This window comes from Scatophagus argus, chromosome 7 (assembly GCF_020382885.2).
Source record: "Scatophagus argus isolate fScaArg1 chromosome 7, fScaArg1.pri, whole genome shotgun sequence".
In the NCBI taxonomy this organism is placed as follows: domain Eukaryota; kingdom Metazoa; phylum Chordata; class Actinopteri; family Scatophagidae; genus Scatophagus; species Scatophagus argus.
The window spans coordinates 8,767,323-8,788,058 of NC_058499.1; the positions used below are offsets into that span (position 1 = coordinate 8,767,323).

Here is a 20,736-nt window from a genome sequence, read left to right on the forward strand (position 1 = left end):
GAGAAAGAGGAAAAAAACTAAACCAAAGCCGTAAAAGTGCAGGTTTGCGAGAAGAGAAGGGGTGGTTTCCAAACTAAGAGACACAGAGAAAAGCTGCGGAAGATCGCTCTTGCTTAGCCTGTTCATTGCCTCTTCCATCCAGCAGGGCGATGCCAGTGAGCCAGGAGTGCAGCCAGGGCAGGCAGGGGCCTCTGCGAAGCGGGGGGTGGGGGATCAGGAGGGATGGGGGGACGGTGAAGGATGATGCGTGTATGTCTGATGAGTGGTGCTGTGAAGGTGGGAGTGTCAAGGCAGATGGGAGGGATGGCTGGTAAACTGCATGTGTTTGAGAGAGAGAGAGAGAGAGAGAGAGAGACTGTGTATGTGTGTTTGTGTGAGGCCTTGTTTTTCTGATTTTTGGTCAGAGGGTAGTGAGGAGGAACCTCCTGGTTCAGAGTCATGTTGTTGTTGTCCACAGACAGACAGACAGACAGCCATGAATGAAAAAGAGGATGGATGGCTGTTGCAACAGTCAATCCTTAAAGCCATGCAAAGAGCTGGATGGAGGAGGTTAGTCAGATGAAACTCTCCCACCAAAAGGGCCTCCATTTGAAACTAAAGATGCAAGATGCCCTGCATTGCAACTGATGTTGGTACATGAATGAAAAACAAAAAGACTTTCAGTGCTTTGGCTGGAGTGAGGTAAATGCTGGACACACAATCAGTAATCCTTCTCAGTTGGGCTCATTCAATTGTGTGTGTGTGAGTCTGCTAGATTAGCAGCTAGATAAAAAACAAAACAAAATAGTACAACAGCTTGCAGTAGAGGTAGTAGCAAGAACAAAACAAACAGATATAGGTATAGTGATGGATTACATCACACATATACACACAAACACAGTACCATTGACATTTGTAGATGTCAATTATTGCATTAAAAACCCCTCTAGTATTGTGTACACTGCACATACAACAGGACATATCGACAGGAATTTGTTTTCATCTGGTGACATTGTGTTGAACCCCTGTTAGGGAATGTCATATAATTTTAAAATTGAAACTCAAAATTTGCTACCACTCAATATTTTACTGCCCTGTTTACGCCTCAGTTCACTGTGTTGTCGGGAATATCGTTTTGCTTTCTGAGATCTGTGTGCTGGATCGGTCTGTCTCCACGTGGATGTTGTGAGCAGCTGCACCTGCCTGGGACTCGAGTTAAAGCGAGGGCATGAATATGACTGTGGTGATGATGAGGAGGGCTGGTTGTGTCAGTGAAGGTGACGAAAAGGTGTGCATGGTGTAACGGGGAGGAAAAAAAAAAAAGGGTCGGGAGGAGGGTGAGGGAGGGGGCTGCATTCAGGAAGAGGCGGAGAACTTACCTGACACTACAGCCATGCCAGAGGGAGCAGAATACAGAAGAGAGCAGAGGTTAGAGCGAGAGAGGGGAGAAGCAGGAGGAGGGGACTGCTGTCTCGCAGAAAGGTCTGGGGGGGTAGGAGCCCCAGCCTGGGGAGGCAGGGGCCCAAAGTGGGGAGAAGGGAGGAGAGAGGAGAGGCATAAAGATAGTCAGAGGTTCAAGAAAGAAGAAGTGATAGTGAGGTGGACAGACAGAGAAAATGAGAAAGAAAGAATGGAGAGCAGAGGAGTAGTCGGTGGCGAGGAGACAACGGAGAAATGTAACAAAGATGAAGAGAGAAAACCATAGGGAGAAGGTGAAGACAGAGAGCAAGATATACAGAAGTAATCCATCCGTTGTATGCCAGAATGGGAGGAGAAAAGGAGAAAAAGGGAAAGAGCGAGTTTTGAACGAGGAAAGGAAGAAGAGGAGGAGGAGGAGGAGGAGGAAGAAGGTGAAGTAAGGCAGGTTACAATGCGGCACAGGCAGAGGAGTGAGCATGACCACATGATCAAACATGTTTGAGCAGCAGGGAGGAAAGGCAGGTGGAGCAAAAGAAAAGATTGAGCCGGAGTAGGAGTGAGAGGAAGAATGTGTGAAGGAGTGGAGGAGTGGCGAACAGAGAGAAATAAACAACAGAGCAAAGTGAGGATCACGGTCACTCTTTTCAGCACTGTTGAAAACCGTGCGAGTGCAAGGGAGGGAGTGGGACAGGTCACGACCACTTAGACCAGGGACAGCTCAGGTTCGGCATTACTGTGTGTGTGTGTGTGTTTGTGCGTATGTGCAACTTTTATATCAACTGTACATGAAATATCGGAGTGCCTTATATGACTGTTGAATGCAGCATTTGAATGCATTGGGTACACGTCTGAATGAACAATCGGCACCCACGTAAGAGGGAACATTGCTCTGATACCCACAGCAACATGCAGAAAATGCATTCGAAATGCTTTACTGTACTGCCATGTTAAGAATGTGCTAGCTGAGCATAGATGTTCATGATATCTTCAGTGCCCTGCAGAATCTCCAGCTGTGCCATTTTTATTAGAAAACTCGCATTGTCTTCAAACGTAGAGAAAGGCTGTACTGGTCCTGGTTAGAGAATAAAATGCAATACAAATGTAAAAAGGGAAAGACAGAAAGAAAGAATAAGTGAATCAGTGCAGGGTGACTGTAAGTTCCATCAAATCAAATTTAAGAATCTGTAAAAATATAAATATATCCTCAGTAGAATGAAATGTGGGACCATTTGAGCAAATGAAATGATTGTGAAAATGAAAACAAAAATAGACCAGTCAGATTATGGGCATTGTGACAATGCTGACTTCACTGTGGAACAAACACTCTCTGTCAGAAACGCAAAGCCACCCTCACAGTTTACTGTATTACAGTATAATTTTAGTTCAGCTTAGTTCTTGTGATGGCCACTAGGGGCAGCAGATATAAACAAGAATCCGGATATAATGGATGGATATCTGAATGGGCGTTTCACACATTCTGAAGATTTTAAATGGGACATGCTATACGACACGTGAGACCTTTTAGACATTTCAGTGGAAACAACTTTTTTTTTTGTTTTATCTGGGAGAAGCATGGGTTCCACAAGACACTGAAAATATGATGCTCTGACAGCAGGAGTTGATCTACACAGAACAGCCATCCACAAACAGCAAAGCAGACTGCAGTGATATTTTTCTCCTCAGCTTGCCTCACACCGGAAGCCATGATGTACATTCTGAACAATTGCTGAGAGGATGTTTGTAGGTGGTAAGCAGCACAGATGTAGATATTACAATATATGTGTGTGTATACTGTATCCCTGTGTTTCTACAGGTGAGGCTGAGGCAGAGGTTGAGACTGGGGCAGATCGGGACTCTTTTGGGGGCCAGTCTGGGGGAGGGAGGAGCATGGGCCAGCTGGGAATTGGGTACTCACAGAACTACTTCCACATGGTCCAACGCCCACTGGTCATGTCCTGCGCCATCATGGCGTGGTTGCCACCACCGCAGCATCACTCCTTTAACCCTCGCCTCGCTGGAGAAACCATGAGAAACATTGATGTCAGAGAGGGTCATCAGTGATTATTGTAGCTTCAGTCCCTCATGATGAAGTTTACCACACTGGTTTAAATAACGTCACCTTTTAATAAGGCATGATTACGAATGGTTTAGGAATCATAACTGATGACTTGATCTACAATAAATCATCTACTTCTTTATAAATCAATTATAAGTCCTATATGTTTATCTTCCTGCTGTCTGTGGACAAACATGAAAAACAGCTGCAGGGCATCTGGATCAAAAATGGATTCATTGACAGCTTTTATTAATTAATTATTAACAAGTATAATTGCATATTACTAGCTGATAACATGATGACATCTCTGTTGCCGTTTATCAATGATTTGGTAACATTTATGAATCATTAGTATAAGATTAATTGACATCAATGAAGTCATCAGTTACATTTTATAAAACCTTCATAAAGGGTCCCTTATGGTTTAAAGTGAGCGTTACTCACAGTGGAATGTTGTAGGAGACTCTCTGGGCCTTTATGAAGTCTTTGGGCTGGTGTTGGGCGATTACGTGCCAGCTGACGCCATTGTTGACGCTGTATTGCAGCAGCACGGCCCGGTCAACTGTGTCAGCCTGATCCAGAGCTATGTTACAACTGTCTGTCTGTGCCACGCTGCCGATCTGCAGCACAAACATGATCTTACTGCAGGGACACAGAGAAGGAATGGGACAGGAGGGAAGGAAACATGAAATGCTGACAATGCAGATCCTCATCTGGAGAAAAGTAATCTGTGGTTGCTATCGGACAGGTGGGTGAACATCTACATTATTAGTATAAGTACAGTATGTTTTGGTAGTACCTGTACCTGGCTCTAGTGAGGTCCAGCGGTTTGGTAACTGCCTGCCTCATCTTACAGCCATTGAAGTAGAGTGAGTCTCCATGGGCATGCGGTGACAGCTGCCCACAGCCGCTGCCCACTCCGCCACCCTGGATCAACTGCCAGCTCTCCTGAGACACACTGCCTGACTCAAAGTTGTCCTTGATGGAGCTGGGCAGGTCACTGCTGGAGAGGGAGCAGTCGTCCCCTGTTGAGGTGAGAGGAAGAGGTGAACAAGAATAAAAATAAAGACCACATAGTTGACACAATTTGTAAAGTGAAAACGTAAACAGTGCATGAAAAGAACTGTATTGTAATTGAATATAATATGCTGTTTGTGGCCCACCATGGTGTCCCTCATCACAGATGCAGACCACTCCACTTGTACAGTAGCCACGGCCGCTGCAGAGCCCCGGGCAGGCCTCGCCAATGTAAACATGGTCCACTCCCCAGCTCTGCCGCTCTCCCGTCCCCTCCTTTTGGATCCAGCGGAATTGGGTAGCCCTGGAAACATACGACAAATCGAAAAAGGCTTTCATTGCTCAAGTTAGCAACAGTGAGGTCTATTGGCTGTAATTCGGCTGATATGTAAAAAAGTCATGATATGTCACAATGCTAAACGAGAAAGTGAAATATTTATGTGCTCCTACCCTGAGGAGACGTGGTCCGGCAGCTGGACGGTGACCATGGTCCACGTTGAGCTGTTGACCGGACTGTAGATTGTAGACTCGTGGAACTGGAAGGGAGAGCAGCCCACGTTGTTGACTGAGGAGGGGAGGCACTCTGACTGTACCAGCTGCCAAGAGTCAGACCTTAAGGGAGAGAGTGAGAGCTGAGTACTGCCCATGTAAAAATAAATACTATGAAAGAAAAATAATTTCAAATAATGTAAATAATAACTGTGAATGGCAATGAACATTTAAACTACACAAGATTTTTTTTTGTGGCCTCTCCTTGTCTTTCTTACCTTGCATCCTTCCTGTACTGCAGCAGGACAGAATGATGGTCTTCACAGGTATCTGCCTCACAGCCAACAACAATCTGCATCAACAAGAGAGATGTACAGTAAATGAATACAGCCTCCAGGTTTTAATATAGCAGTTTTGTGGCTTTCTTACAGTGCTGCACCTTAAACTGTAGAATATATCCAGGCTGCACTATCAGTTCTCGGGTAGCTAAGATGTTGTGTGTCCTGTCTTGGTTCTTGTTTGGCCAGTACAGGTGGAATGAGGGGTTTCCACAGAAGCCAGCTGTGCGCACAGCATTAGGGTAGAAGCTCCAGCTTTCCTCATGAGAGACGCCCTCTAGTGAAAGCAAGAACATAAAAATAGCGGAAAGACAGTAGCCAAAATGATTACCTGTTCATGAGTTGTTGGGCCCTGATTACAACCACATAAGCAAACTCACCATCATCAAAAGTGTCAAGCAGAGTGGATGGGTTGATGTCTGAACCTCCCACCAAAATGTTGTCTATGGCCCACTGGGCTCTTTCCAGGCTGGGCGTTGCAAGGCCAGAGGAAATCGTAAACGGTTGCCACCAGCGCAGACGAGTAGCATTGGTCAGAGCTCCCTCTGGTAGGACGATATAATCTCTCCGCACTGACACATACTTCAGATAGTCCATCTCATGCAGCAGTGTCCAGGTCACACCTGAGGAACAGGTGTGGAAGGATGAGAAGAAAAGAAAAGAAGGAAGATAATTTCACAGAGAAGCAATCATGAAGTTGTGACAGTGAAAAGGGAAAAATACACAATGCACTGTAAATATGCTGTTAGTTCACCTCCATCAGTAGAGTAATCCAGCAGCACTCCCTCTTTACGACAAGTTGGACGGTGGCACAAGGTCATGTTGTCTTCACTTCCAATCCTGGCCCAATACTCCACAAACCTATCCACAATGAGCAGTTTTAAATGCATGTAGAGTAGCACACTAGTTAAAGATAAACAGAAAGATTCTGGCCGTGGTTGACAGGAGTTGAGTAACTGGGTACTAACTTTGCTCCACGGAGGTCCAGATCAGCAGTGACAGCCTGTCTGGCGTCAGCCCCTCCAAAGTACAGGGCTGTCCCCTCTACCAACACACCACAGTCTGTACAGGGTCTGCCGCCTTCCAGCACCTGCCACTGAGGGCCTGCCGTCCCCTCCCAGTCAAACCGCTCCTTGAGAGATGCCTACACCAAAAAAGGCACACATCACATACCTAAACCTCGAACAGATAAATTCTACTTCTTCTTTTCTAATCTATGAGCGAGAGCCAGATTTTACCTTCAGAGCAGTGCTGGCATAACAGTTTGGTCCGGTGAATCCTGGGTCACAGAGACAGCGCTGATCCAGACAATCTCCATGTCCTCCACAGTGAGAGTCGCATGCCGGCCCGATGTAAAAGTTCTCCACACCCCACTGAATGTCTGAGTGCTGCTGGTAAAACCTGAACCGCACGGCACTGAGGAAAAGACAGGACAGGTTATTTAAACAACATGCAAACCGTTTGCATGATTTATATGACAATGGTTTTAATTATTTATATGATGACAATCATTTGATTTATCTATAATTCAGGGGATGCACACCATGATGGTACCATTAAATATAAAACAGTAGCGTATGATGACTTACGTGTCAGCCAGGCTGTCAGGGAGGGGATAGACCACCCTCTTCCAGCCTTCAGAAGGGAAGAAGACTGACGGCTGGGAGACCTGACCTCCGCAGCGGGGGTCTGCTGGCAGGCACTGGGGCACAAGGTACTTCCAGGTCACTCCAAAGTCCACTGAATACTGAACATGAACTTGCCGATCTGCGTGACGCTCTGGCACACTGCAGCCTACTGCAATCTAAATCAGCACAAAAGTAATATTATATGACATTTCATCATGGCAACATCACATTATACAACCAAAAGTTTCTGTTTCCTATGTGTCATTTTAGGATCATTAGTTACCTTGAACTGCATGACCCAGCCCTTGTCAGGAATAATATCATGAGTGACAGCGTACACCTCTCTCCCATCATTATTGCCACACACCATCACTCCATCAGGAGAGCTGCAGAAACGCTGCACTGAGCAGTCCTCTGAGAACAACCAATGATCGCTCACTGAGAGTAAAGAACAAAAGAGAAAAAAAAAAGATACTTATAAGACCAAGATGCAATGAAAAATATAAAATTACTCGTTTAACTGAGGCACTGATTCAGAAATACCTATAGGTGTTTCCTCCTGCTCGCTCATTTGCCCTATCCTTCCTGAGGTCCCATCAGCAGGAGCCCTCTCATGATTGGGCAGTGCCACCCCTCCAAATGTGTCAGATATCTGCGCTCGTGGATCTGAGCCTGCGATGAGGACGTTATCCAGAGCCCAGTCGCTGTGGTCTGCTCCCTCGTGTTGGGGCTGCCACCAGCGGACACGCACTCCTTCCTGACGTGCAGCGGGGGGCAGCAGCACATTCACAAACCTGAACACAGATGAAGAAAGAAAATACAGAAAAAAAAGTGAGTCACAGACATCCTGCTTCACTCTTCACTCACTGAATGGCGTGCATGTCCATGTGTGGTTTTTGCAAAAAAATCTCACCCAGGCTTGGTGTACAGATCATAGAAGATCTCCGTCAGCAGGTGCCAGTTGATTCCTCCATTCAAACTGTACTCCAGAAGCACACCCTGGTTACGATTGCTGGGTGGGATCATGCAGCCGTACATGAAGTAGAACTGGATGAACTCTGCGTTGGTCAGATTCAAGTCAACTGTCACCAGCTGACGGCTGCAACTCTGTGCAAAGACGCAGAGAAACATAGTCAGGGGCTCGGCTGGTACAGGACTGCGATGGATGGATGCGTGTCTCTCTGTCACAATCCTCAAACAGGATTTGTTGTGCTATTTTTAAGATAATGAGCATTACCGGAAAATAATCAGAATAATAAAATAAATAACTGACTTAGGTATAAATATATTGGGTGATCCAGAGCAGTTATTAATCTTTATGCAGCTTAATTCTAGATGTTAATGGTCACTCTTGAGAGGTTTCTCTGTCAGCATCTCGGTCCAAGATTACCCTTTCAATAGGTATCCATTTACAACACTGCACTAAGAGCCTTAAGCTGTTCATAAAGGCTGACAGCTACTTATTTTGTGGTCTTTTATTCAACAAATACATGCGTCAGGCATTTTAATCAGTACAAACCAGTGCATACAGTAAATGCCCAGAGGATGTGTGAATACCGTATTTCAGAATATGAATGCAATTAATTGAATTTTTCCTCCAGCATTTCATGATAGGAAATATTTTTAAGAAAGTGAATAGGACAGAAGGAAAGAATAAAAAGAGATAAAAGAAAACAATCAAAAGCTGATGGTAGATGTATTTACCCCACTGAAGTGTAGAGCAGCTCCAGAGGCCACAGCTCCACACACAGTGCTGAGCTTCCCACCGGTGAGGATGTGCCAGTGGCTTAGCGAGGGAGCTCGACTGAAGCTGTCCTTCAGCTGGGAGGGCAGAGGGACCACAGGCTCGTCACAGTACTCTCCACCCCACTCTGGGTCACACCTGGGGAGGAAGATAATCAGAGTCAAAGACAAGCTGGCCATCAGGTTATAGCAAGTTTACTAACAATATTCCATAAGCACATTACTCATTACTAGCAGTAGTTTGCATGCCTTTACTTACACGCAAGAGCTCTGTTGGCAGCGTCCGTGTCCAGAGCACATATCTGGGCAGCCATCTCCAATGTAGAGATTATCCAGAGCCCAAGTCTGCTGTTTGTCAAAAGGAGCCTGCTGGAACCAACGGAACCTTGTGGCTGGAGACCTAAAGACATAAATTAAAGTCACACAAACGGTTCATTTAAAACAAATTATATTGCAAGGAATTAAACTCTAAATCCTGACATGGCGCTGTGTGATTTGTGTCAGATTATAATGTAGCCTAAGTGTGTTTGCAAAGGAGTAGCTGGGCTGCTTACAGACTTTATTCTGTAAAGTAATTAAAGTATACTGCAAAGTCAGGGTATCTTAGAAACTAAACAAAGTTTGTCCATGTGTTCGATGGATATGTTTAGGTCAGTGCTGACCTGGCATATGATGGGATAGGCAGGGTAACACGGCCCCACTTGTTGTAAATGTCAGAAACCAGCAGCCTCTGCAAGGTGTAGGAAGAACAGTCGGGACTTGTAGGCAAACAGTCTCTGACAACAGGTTGCCAAGTCAGACCAAGGTCCAAAGAATACTCCAACTCTACGGCTGCAGAGAAAGAAGAAAAACACAACTGTCACCATCATTATGTCACTCAAGAGACTGCATAAACAACTTCCAACACAATCAGAATCAGAATATTGAAGAAGGTCTGGAGCGTCTGTAACAGGCTGCACACGTTTCCACACATGCGCACTGAGTTGAAGTAGTATAAATACAGAATATATGAATTTAAGTATCTTTATTGAAGTGCATTCCACTAAAGCTGTTTCAGAGGGGAACAGCTGGAAAATGTTCAGATGAAATCCTTTCAAAATAGCACTCACTGAACACTGATTTACTCCTCTTTCATATAGACATAGACAACGATGCAGTAACTGATCAGTCAGCAAAAAAAATATTTGTAACTATTTGAATAAGTTAAAGGTATAATATTCAGCAATTTCCTAAATAGTGAGTCAAATACTCTGCATATCACGCCTTTGAGTAATTTTCAAAGCAAAAATGCCACACATTTGCTGGTTTCAGCTTCCAAAATGTGAGAATTTGATCATTTGCTTTATCATATATAGTGAATGAACGTCTGGACTGTGGATTAATTGATGATAACTGAAAACAATTAGTTGCAGTCCTATTAATTATTGACTACCAATATAGCTTATTCAAGCTTCTTAATGCTTACAATAGCAGGAGTTGGTGACAGAGCAAGAAGCAGAAAAGTCAAACTGGATGAAGGCATCTTGACCCAAACTGATGTCAGTGGTAACAGCATAGCGAGTGTTTGACTTCTCTATGAATGCAAATGCTGGCCCGTCAGAACCACAAACAGGCATTCGGGTTCCTCCAGGGTGGAGGAGCCATGAGCGCCCATCGATTGAGGAGAAGTCATCTTCCAAAGGTCCCCAGCCACTGGCACTGCCACCTATAACCACCTAGAAAAAGAAGCATGTTTGCATTGTTAATGGGAAGAAAGCAGAGAAAGCAGAAACTAAATTCACATGAGATTTATCAAAAGGATGGAAAAAATAAAAGTTTGGATTGATAAAAGACAGGATGGTTCAATGCGTGAATGGAAATGATTCAAAGACTTGGAGATGGATGGTTGAATGAATCCTCACTTACTGTACCTGATCAATGACCCACGGACTATAAAAGTGTCCGTTCTCAGAGGGCTGCCACCAGCGGATGCGAGTGGATGGCGTGCGGGCACGCAATGGGATCTCCAGGGCCACAAGGCGAGCCTGATTACTGCTGTTGCTGAAGAGAAATTCCTGGAGGAGGCCCCAGGTGAGACCTCCATCCACAGAGAACTGCAGCAAAACTGGTTGAGAGCGAGGATCTGGAGCCGCCTTACCACAGCCAAGACGTAGGAAGAACTGAACAAACCTGAGCAGTACAGTCAGTCAACACATAACATTGTCACTGAAAACCGTGAACTCAATAACAACAAAAACATTTTGATGGTGCATATGTGTGAAGTTGGTGGCTGTTGCTTCACCTGGCGTTTGACAGATCCATGTCATTCGTGACCAACATGCGGAGGCCGTCCTCGCTGAAAAACAGGTGGTTCCCACTTGACATGATACCACACTTCCTGGATGGTTTACCACCACTTAGGAGTCTGAAACGCTCCGCATCCACAGCACCCCCTACACATAAACACATACATAGAAAGCAACAAATTAGTAAACACACCATCATAAATCCATCATACACTATAAACAAAACAGGAAAACTGGAATCCTAATTGGACCTTAACTTACTGAGCACTAATCAAATATACTTCAAAAATACAAAGAAATACATCAGCATTCTTGAAGACTGAACAATCAAGTATAAAATAAGGTACAAAATTTTAATAATCATAAAAAATATTTTATGATTATTAAAGTTGTGACTTTAACTCTGACTGATCAATAAATACTACACAGGTGCATAATTACATGCATACTTTTGCTGCATACTTCCTGATGGTGCTTTGTACGCATATATGTACTGGTGTACCTTCAAAGTCCTCTTTGAGGAAGTCTGGGTTTGGAGTGTCAGACATGGAGCAGTCAGATCCAGAATATCCAGGGTCACAAACACAGTGGGTGCCACCCACACAAGCCCCGTGACCATTGCACATGTCCTGACACTGTGGGCCAATGTAGACATTGTCTAATGCCCATGTTGGTGGGGCAGAACCCGTTGAAAAGAAACCCTGATACCAACGGAACCTCACTGACCTGTAGAAAGGAAGTGCAAGGATGAGGGAGTGAGATGCAGACAGAAATGAACAGGTATCGTGCATTTAAAAGTATAACTTTTTTTTCCAAAATGTTTCCCCGAATTATTTTCTTCCGTACCCGCAGAGGCGAAGCTTGCCAAAGTGGATGACTTCCCTCCTCCAACCCTGAGTTGTCCCAGGGAAATAAATGCTGGCAGGGTGGAGTTCTGTGGAGCACAGTGAGGAGGGTTGGGGTACACCAGCACACAAGGGCACCAAAAGGTGCCACGTGGCACCAAAGTCCCTTGAGAACTCAAGACGCACTGGGTGAACTGAGGAGCTCTCAGCTGTGCACCCCACATTGATCTGGAGATACATAAATGTACAAATTAGTGAAGATGACAAGCCATGATTTATGCCTTGAATGAGTCAGTATTATGATCGTTAGTTTTGAAAAGAAGTCATCAAGGCTGTGTTTGTGTACCTCAAACTGGATGATAGTGTTCTCATTTACGTCAATGTCCCTGGTGGTAATAGAGTGCTCTCCAAGCTCGCTGGAGACAAACACCATGGCTGACTCATCCTCCTCCCTGCATCAATCCCACACACAAACACGAAGACTAGTCAGGGGTAAAAACATCTTTTTTGCAAGTTTTATCACCATTGGTTTCAGATGATTTAAAAACAGAAACACTGTTGAGGTACCCATCAGCATCAACAATCAAAATGAAATGTTTCTCTTACAGTCCAGTCTTCTGGTAGGGGCAGTAGAGGCCAGTGTTTCCCCCGGGAAAGAACAGCCAGTTGGACTCATTGGGGCCCTCCTCAAAGCTGTCTATCACCACTGGTGGGTTGTGCAGGGAGCTGCCATCAATGATGAGATCATCTATTACCCACACCTCCTCCTTCTTACCTGAAGGGCATAATATTGTGGAGATTATTACACACCGATATTTTACAGGTTTGAGAGGCTTGAAGAGAATGTGGAAGAGAAACAGACAAGAGATCGGAAGAGCACAGAAACTTTAGTATGCAACCAGACAATGTGTCCACTCACCACTGTTGTAAGGCTGCCAAAGTCTGAAGCGAGTAGCGTTGGTCTGAGCACTGGCTGGCAGCGGCAGGTGGAGGAACAGAGTGTCAGTGGAAGCTGGGAAGTAAAACTCATCCAACATCAGCCAGCTGATTCCTCCGTTCACAGAGTACTGCAGCAGCACTGAATGGGAACGCTCTGGGACACCTAGAAATCCCACAGGAGGAACTATTATGATCACATCTTGACAGGAAAAAAATGATTTGAATCACAAATACAGCCACACCAAGAGAAAACACTGAGTTATATAAGACCTTTAGTGATGAACTTGAAGGAAAACTGGATGTAGAGAGTGTTGGTGCAGTCCAGATCCCGTGACACTATCATTCGCATGCCATCCTGCAAACAAACAGAAAAGGATTACGTTGTTGGTCAGTGATCCAAAGACATCAAGTCATATCTTTGTGGTTTAACTACATTATTATTGCCATTACTTTTATTATGGCATAATTTTTACGGTATGATATTTTAGAAGCTTACCCCTTTAAAGATAAGGGCAGTGCCAGATTTAAGAGGTTCTCCACTCAGAGTTCCCCTCTCTGCTCCGTACACCTCAGGCCAGGTCTCCTGCTGCAGGTTCTCATTAAAGTCCTCTCTCAGCACAGACGGCAGGGGGGCCAAAGGCACACAGTGTGCCCCTCCATAACCCTTGTCACACCTGTGTGAGAACAGAAGAAGAAGTAGCATTTTCATGTAGCCTGGGAAAAAGTGTAAACAAGATTACAATTCATCAGCTATGCAGAAAAGGCAATTTTACTTACACACAGCGTCCATTGTCACACAGTCCATGACCTGAGCACATCCAGGGGCAGCCAGGGGCAAGTAACACATTATCCAGGGCCCAACCTTCTGCGCCTGGGGTGAAGTGGGTCTGGATCCAACGGAACCGAGTTCTGGGGGAACTGAGGGATTCAATCGAAAGTTATGAGGACAAGTAGCTTAAGGAGTTCTTGCATTTCATATATACAAATATATAAGGGTGTAGCGGTGCCTGGAGTAATTGGCATCCTCGTGTTGCTAAGCGGCCTGTTAAGCAAAGGACGAATGCCTGTGTATTCATACTGTACTAAAGATTTTTGGCATGGGTCTTTCGGCTTGGCACGCACGTGTACCGAGCAAATGCACCGTACAGAAACTCATTCAAACTGTGAGCATGCACACACATGCACAACTGTGTCTCCCATGACATGAAAATGGTGATTGCATCAACTAACATACGTTAAAAACACTCTGGGATTAAAAAGAGCTCAATGTGGATAGTTATATTTTAGTATAGGGAAGTCATGTCCCAACACAAACGTGCCTTCATCAACCAAGACAAAAGAAATTTGGCTTGCAGCACACTGCTGAATGATGCACTTCAGATGGGATTTTTACTTAATGCAAAGTAAAAAGTAAGTAGGTATACCTGCATATACTCTACACTACACCAGTGTCAATACTGTCTACAAATAATTTAGTTTAAAAGTACAAAAACACATACTTAGCAGCACTGGGCAGGTAGACTGTGACCCTCCTCCAGTGTTTGTATTGGGTTGAGGTGTAGATGGAACTCTGAGTATAACCAGCGCAGCCGATGGCTGGGGGCACACACTCTGGGGTGATGAGAGACCAGTGATGACCGCAGTCGGTGGAGTACTCCAGTCGCACACCATGGGAGAAGGAAGTGGACTTACTACAGCCCATACTCAGTTCAAACTGCAGGAAAGATGAGCCTGACACCTCAAAGTCCCAGCTCTCTGCATATCTTGGCTTCTCTGCAGACACAGTGTAAAAGCAACATCACATGTTTGGTTTTTACTATAACCTGATTATAGTATCCACACCAGATTAAAATGATTGAAAATGACTTTATTCACCAAGGTCTTAACAAGACATACATCTATAAATCAGCACGTTTCAACTGCTGCTTGTGCGTAAAAACTACTTCCTCAAGATAAAACTAGCTTGTATGCATGTGTCTTTAAGCTCACTAAGCTCACAAGTTAAAGAGAAACTTTTCAAGTTACAACACCCACAAACATGAGGTGAACGAGGGTCCTGCTTTAGGTGCACTGTGTCTGCCCATATGGTGCAAGGACAACCCCCAAGCCAAAGTGTGCACCAAAAACACAAACTCAGTACAAGTCCAAATGTACAAATTTCCATGAATATAATAGGTACTGCTGAATTTCCTATGAGAACAGCCATGGAATCTGGCAACCAGTGCTTTATGCGTCCACACAGGGGCACGGAAGCTTTATGTTTATAGACGTGTTGCTAAATTGCTCTTGCTGTGCACGCTTAATGAATGGGCCCTGCTGTAATGTAATATTTGTGCAAAGTAAATCTGCTCACAGCTTGATGCAAGCATAAATAACAAGCAGGATGTTCATTCAGGTTTGCTCTCATTAATAATTCAGGACCCACGGCGCCACAGAAAATGGGTGATTCAATTTCAGCCTGTTTGTGTGGGTAATACTGAGATGTCAGTGCACAGCCCTTTATGAGGTTTGTTGAGTGTGTGTGTGTGTGTGTGTGTGTCTGTCAGCAGTGTACTAGATGGGCAGTTGCACGTATGTGTGTATTGTTTTATCTTTTACTGATGTTAACTGAGTAACTCAGCTGTTGTGCCGTAACTTCCTGCTTTATACTCAATCACTTTAATCCATTCACACTGGACTGCTCTCTTCAAACACTGCAGCTCTACTGAAACACTTGAGTGTTAAGTGTCTTACTAAGGGGCCACTTGACAATGATTGTTGAGGGATCAGCAAGTTACTCCATCACTTTCCATGCACATAATTACAACCGACAGTCCTGTAGTCATAAGCCCTCTTCTCAAATGTATGTGCTCATGAAGAGTAATGTGTTTGTGTGACTCACTGTCAATGGCTTCAGAGTTGAAGGTAAGTGCTGTGTCCAGAGACAAACAGTCTACAGTCACCTCTCCACCCTGAATGCGATACCAGTTGTGCCTCAGTGGGGTTGTGCCATCAAACTTGTCATGGAAACCTGTTCTGGAGCTGTCGTTCATACCAATCAAGACATCATCTAACGCCCACTGGGCAGAGTGTTTCCCTACAAGGATAGTGAATACAAAGTTAAAATGGAAGATTGAAAGCTGTGATTTCAAAAAGCTTTGTATATATATATTGATAGATAAAAAGATATCTGTTTATCTGGTGTATTGTGCACTCTAATCATGCACTGACCTTGCTGTGGCTGCCACCACCGAAATACTGTGTATGGGGTTTTGGCTGCAGGTGGCAGCTCAATGGTCACCACTTGGGGTTCCAGGAAGGAGCTAAAGTCCAGCTCTCTCAGGAACTGCCACTGGACACCATTGTTGGTAGAAAACTGAACAAGAACACCTAGAATTGTGGGACAAAAAAACAAACAAAAAGCAGCATGGATAGCACTTTTTAGATGGGAAATGGATACAAATAGAGACCTGAGCAGTAAAAGTAAGTAAAAGCAACAATAGAATAAAATGCAACATAATTTCAAAACAGTGGTCCAGAAGCCCTGAACATTACAGACACACTGTTTAGGAGGCTGACAGCCCTGACAGCGAGGAACAGATCTGCACCTATGCAGCTTTAGCTAGATCACGAGGTTGATCAAAGAAAAAGATTGAAAAGGAGCAGATGGAGACAAGCCAGTGATGGAATGATTAGATCAGATGTGGAGCTACTCTTAGCAGACTGCACTGTTAAGGAACAGCCACATGAATGCAGCAGAGGGCCTCACGACAAAATGTGCTAATTACCTTCATTGCGGGATCGAGGCCTGGTGCAAGTGGGCCCCAAACTCTTGCTGCCAATTCGGATGTAGAACTGGACCAACCTGTAGGTAAATAGAATTAACTAAATTTCAGTTTGAAATTAAACATCCAAGCACAGATGAGAGATTTATAGACACACACTCACCGTGTGTTGGTGGTGTCCAGAGGGACTGTGCGTGCTTCTCTCCTCCCAGGGCTACTGAAGTAAAGAGCTTTTCCCTCACCAATTATGCCACAACCGCCTCCAATTTGTCCCCCACTTAGGCTCTGCCAGAGTGGGCTTAACTTGCCTTCAAAGCCCTCAGTCAGTTCAGTGGGACTGGCTACAGATGGAACACAACTGTCCTGCTCCACTATGGACAAAACAGGGAATAACCGAGTATAACACATAAGATGCATGAAAAATATGATCTTTTTCTTTATTTCTTTCCTTTTCAGTTTGTACCTGTATATCCCATATCACAGAAGCAGACTCCAGAGATGCAATCTCCATGACCCCCACAGTGGTTTGGACAGGGTTCAGAGATGTAGACTCCATCCAAAGCAAAAGGTGGAGCATCTCTGTACACGCTGCTCTCTTGGAACCAACGGAACCTGGTTTTACTGGGGAAATGAGGGGAGGGGATTAGGAAAAGGGAGAAATACACTAGACATTTAAACTATGCTAGTCAACTAGGTGTAAAGAAGCATAGCAAAGCTACCTGGCAGCAACATTGCGTGGTATGACCACAGTGACCCTGGTCCACTGTTCATAGTCTCCAGTGTTGTAGACAGTGGGCTCTCTAAGCTCACGACCGCTGCCCTCACAGACACCCGCCCCTGGAGTTCCCGGGTAACAGCCCTCTCTCACCAGGGCCCAGGTTCGACCGGCATCATGGGAGTACTGCAGAAGGACTGGAGCAGCAGCACTGAACTCTGACTCACAGCCTATGTTCAGCTGGCAGGGAAACAGTTTTATTGCTTTATTATAGTTTTATCATGTGTTGCTAATGAGTGCCCTTTTCTAAAAAGGTAACCTTTAGAATACCTCCTTCATTTCTAGTTTTAAAATTTTCCATGTGGGTACCTTAAACTGAAGGGTGTACCCATGGCGGAGGGCCAGGTCCCTCGTGACGGCCACTCGATCCCCATCGGAGCGTCCAAACACCATGGCAGAGGGCGTTGGGGCACAGAAGCTGTTGTTGCTTTCCCTCTCCATGCCTTCATTACCCAGCATGAGCCAGACACTCATCTGGTTCAGAGGGTAGTCAAATGCTGGTTTCTCGTAAAAATTCTGTCGAGACAGAACACAAACGAATTCACTGTAGTGATTTGTGTTAACAGGTACTTGGTGGCTACAACAGAGCACATTTCTCACAAGGTAACTGGATACACTTCTGGAAAGATTCAAGATTTTATAGCTGCTCTGTCTCAGTGTGGCTGACATTTCCATTACTACAAAACAATAAAAATCTTGAGATGAAACGGAACCTGCTGCATGAGCTTAGAGCACAAAAGACGAATTATATGATTAACTCCTAAAGTTCCTTCCTGACCTGTGGTAGAGTTGGATTGGCCATGGGGATGATGTGTTTCTCCCTCTCTGACAAAATTATGACATCATCAATTGCCCACTGGTCGTAGCCCTCCCCAGAGTGAAGAGGCTGCCACCAGCGAAACCTTGTGGAAGGTGTCTTAGAGGCCAAGGGAAGCTCATAGTGGACGAAGCTGAGAATAGAAGAAGAAAGACATTATTGATGTTTCTCTTCCAAAATTTCTGGCAAAACTCTTGTCCTATGCACACTACACCAAATAGTAAAACAGATGTTCTGCGCTGGTGAAGATGAAACATAACAGTCTTCCACTTTCTTCATCCCCAGGTTTCTCACCGAGGCTTAGTGAAGTCCGTGAAGTACATCTCAGCGATGAGGCCCCAGCTGATGCCTCCGTCGTTGCTGTACTGCAGCAGCACTCCTTCCTCTCTGCTGTCGGCCTGGTTACACTCTGCCCAGTCTCCTCCCACCCGCAGGTAGAACTGCACAAACTCTGCCCACTCTGTGTCCAGGTCCCAGCTCACCAGCTGCCTCAGCCCAGCCTGACAACAGCAGTAGTGGAACACAATAAAGCACATTTACTCAAGCAATGTGCTTCAGTATTATTATGGTATATTAAGGAATATGATGCATTGCCCTAGATTAGACTATCCAGAGGTGTATATAAAACATTTTATATACAAACTCAACCTTAAAAATCCACAGCTGAGCAGTAAAATGCAACATACATATGCAGCAGTAGTATTAATCCAAAAACATCAGATACAATGGTAAATCAATGACACACTTTTACTTTTCATACTTGTGGCACATTTTGTTGATTACCCTTACATACTTTCACTTAGGTCAGGTTTTGAATGCAGGACTTGTACTTGGATGAGAGTACTTTCACAATGTAGTATTAGTACTTTTACTTAAGTAAAGGATCTGAATATTTCTTCCATTACTGGGCAACAGCACACAGATTTGCATGACAAACTGTAAAGCATTATATTTTAGAACCATGGACAGACAAGATGTACCACCCCTACTGCATCATGGCCTCTTTCCAGTCTTCAAAAATCTAAAGTTTATTTGTTTTGCCAATACCTTTGTCACTCCTGAAATAAATGTTATTCCAACAAACAGGAGATGCTGTTTCCTGGCTACAGCTGCAACAATTTATAGCTATGTGTACTAATTTAGGAAAGTAATGAGGTTCCGCCAATACATCAGAGGTGTGCAGCTGACTGAAAATTGTAGACACCCTCCATCCAATCAGAATCAAGTATTCTACAGAGCCATGGTATGACTAAATATATGTTTTAGACATCAGTGCTCAGCTGTGTTTGGCAGTAAAACAAGAAAGCAATCAGAAATTATATACTTTACCTCTGCCAACTTTGGACAATCCTCTAAATTAGTTATTTTGATAACACAAAATATTTTTATATTTGACTTCATCCATTCATGTGCCTGGTTTCTTGCTGAGAGTTAAGTGGCATAGTTTATGAAAAAATATGAAAATGTAAATGTTAATGTAATGTTAATTGTTACTGTATGTGCACCTGCCAACTTTCCAATAACTTTCCATCAAAACTTAAACTTCAGTTGGTTGAACTTTGTTCGACAAACTGGAAACTGACAGAAAGACCAAAAACACGTCACTTTTTACTTGACAAAGGCAATTCCAAAGTTGTTTCACCTTGCTGAAGTACAGGGACGATCCAGATGAGACCACCCCACAGCCCAGGTCGGGGGTGACCACCTCTCCACCAATCACCTCCTGCCAAGTGGCCAGCAGTGCATCCTGGGATTCAAAGTCAGAGAGCACACTGGAGGACAGGGGGGAGGAGGGCTGGCAGTCTGTTCCAGAGAAACCATCATCACACCTACAAGACAGGACAGCGACTGAATAGAACTCTGGTCCAGCTTCAAAGGGTATTTATGGACCTCCGTGTTAAGTGAAAAAGTAATAAAGGAAAACCTTGAGGAGTTTAATGTGTGTGAGAGCTGACCTGCAGTGGCCATGGTCACACCAACCATGTCCATGGCACATGTTAGGACACTGCTGGCCGATGTAGATGTCATCCAGGGCCCACTCGTCCTGCTCTCCATAGTAGTTCTGGATCCAGCGGAAACGGGTGGCACTGGACCTGAACACAAAAGGTACACAAACACACAGAAAAACAGTTTAACTACATTCTCATTTATTGCAACAGTAATGTAATGATTGTTGCACGTAAACCACATCATCATATTATACTCACTAATCTACTTTTCTAGCAGGGACAGAGATTTTGGATTAAGTGTTCTGGCAGGTAAAGATTAATCTTATCACATGTGTGTAGGTCTAATTTCATGTGTGTGTGTATGTGTGTGAAACGAATGTCAGAGAAAGGGCAGTATCATGATGACATCATCCCTGTTAAAGGTAGGCTGTAGATGTGCATGTGTGCGCAGTGTGGGTACACGTATGTTTGTGCTGTCTGGTGCATGTACAGCAGTGACAAATGGCTGTAAAAGCACAGATAGTCAGGTATATTGGGGATTACACAGCAGGGAGATTTCTTGGTCCACAGCTTCGGTGACCCATATCAACCCAGTCCACCTCCCGATCATACAAAGCTGGCCACGACTGTTTTATTATCATTTACTGCCATGACCCTGTGACCTCTCATCACACCCTGCAGGAGATTAGACCA

At 44.5% G+C, this 20,736-nt stretch overlaps 1 protein-coding gene across 5 annotated transcripts in view; it reads right to left on the reverse strand.

Moving 5' to 3' along the window:
- Positions 1–20,736, reverse strand: part of reln (reelin) — an 89,607-nt gene that overhangs the window by 1,921 nt on the left and 66,950 nt on the right. For 3 of the 5 annotated variants that reach the window (XM_046393449.1, XM_046393452.1, XM_046393453.1), the window contains exons 23-63: positions 20,050–20,187; positions 19,737–19,923; positions 18,389–18,594; positions 18,056–18,227; positions 17,587–17,793; positions 17,222–17,457; positions 16,966–17,123; positions 16,666–16,873; positions 16,506–16,582; positions 15,949–16,107; positions 15,620–15,814; positions 14,238–14,511; positions 13,516–13,656; positions 13,235–13,412; positions 13,009–13,093; positions 12,719–12,901; positions 12,406–12,574; positions 12,146–12,251; positions 11,801–12,027; positions 11,457–11,680; positions 10,951–11,101; positions 10,580–10,838; positions 10,135–10,384; positions 9,332–9,500; positions 8,929–9,069; positions 8,631–8,808; positions 7,840–8,033; positions 7,470–7,720; positions 7,210–7,364; positions 6,888–7,102; positions 6,537–6,714; positions 6,267–6,442; positions 6,053–6,159; positions 5,679–5,921; positions 5,400–5,575; positions 5,239–5,312; positions 4,922–5,083; positions 4,618–4,775; positions 4,254–4,479; positions 3,899–4,096; positions 3,314–3,412 (exon numbers count right to left, since the gene is read on the reverse strand). In XM_046393449.1, the coding sequence (XP_046249405.1) occupies positions 3,314–3,412; positions 3,899–4,096; positions 4,254–4,479; positions 4,618–4,775; positions 4,922–5,083; positions 5,239–5,312; positions 5,400–5,575; positions 5,679–5,921; positions 6,053–6,159; positions 6,267–6,442; positions 6,537–6,714; positions 6,888–7,102; positions 7,210–7,364; positions 7,470–7,720; positions 7,840–8,033; positions 8,631–8,808; positions 8,929–9,069; positions 9,332–9,500; positions 10,135–10,384; positions 10,580–10,838; positions 10,951–11,101; positions 11,457–11,680; positions 11,801–12,027; positions 12,146–12,251; positions 12,406–12,574; positions 12,719–12,901; positions 13,009–13,093; positions 13,235–13,412; positions 13,516–13,656; positions 14,238–14,511; positions 15,620–15,814; positions 15,949–16,107; positions 16,506–16,582; positions 16,666–16,873; positions 16,966–17,123; positions 17,222–17,457; positions 17,587–17,793; positions 18,056–18,227; positions 18,389–18,594; positions 19,737–19,923; positions 20,050–20,187 (7,290 nt within the window). Of the gene's footprint in view, positions 1–1,339; positions 1,365–3,313; positions 3,413–3,898; positions 4,097–4,253; positions 4,480–4,617; positions 4,776–4,921; positions 5,084–5,238; positions 5,313–5,399; positions 5,576–5,678; positions 5,922–6,052; positions 6,160–6,266; positions 6,443–6,536; positions 6,715–6,887; positions 7,103–7,209; positions 7,365–7,469; positions 7,721–7,839; positions 8,034–8,630; positions 8,809–8,928; positions 9,070–9,331; positions 9,501–10,134; positions 10,385–10,579; positions 10,839–10,950; positions 11,102–11,456; positions 11,681–11,800; positions 12,028–12,145; positions 12,252–12,405; positions 12,575–12,718; positions 12,902–13,008; positions 13,094–13,234; positions 13,413–13,515; positions 13,657–14,237; positions 14,512–15,619; positions 15,815–15,948; positions 16,108–16,505; positions 16,583–16,665; positions 16,874–16,965; positions 17,124–17,221; positions 17,458–17,586; positions 17,794–18,055; positions 18,228–18,388; positions 18,595–19,736; positions 19,924–20,049; positions 20,188–20,736 lie in introns of those variants that run through there. The other 2 variants (XM_046393451.1, XM_046393450.1) reach the window with 2 other exon arrangements.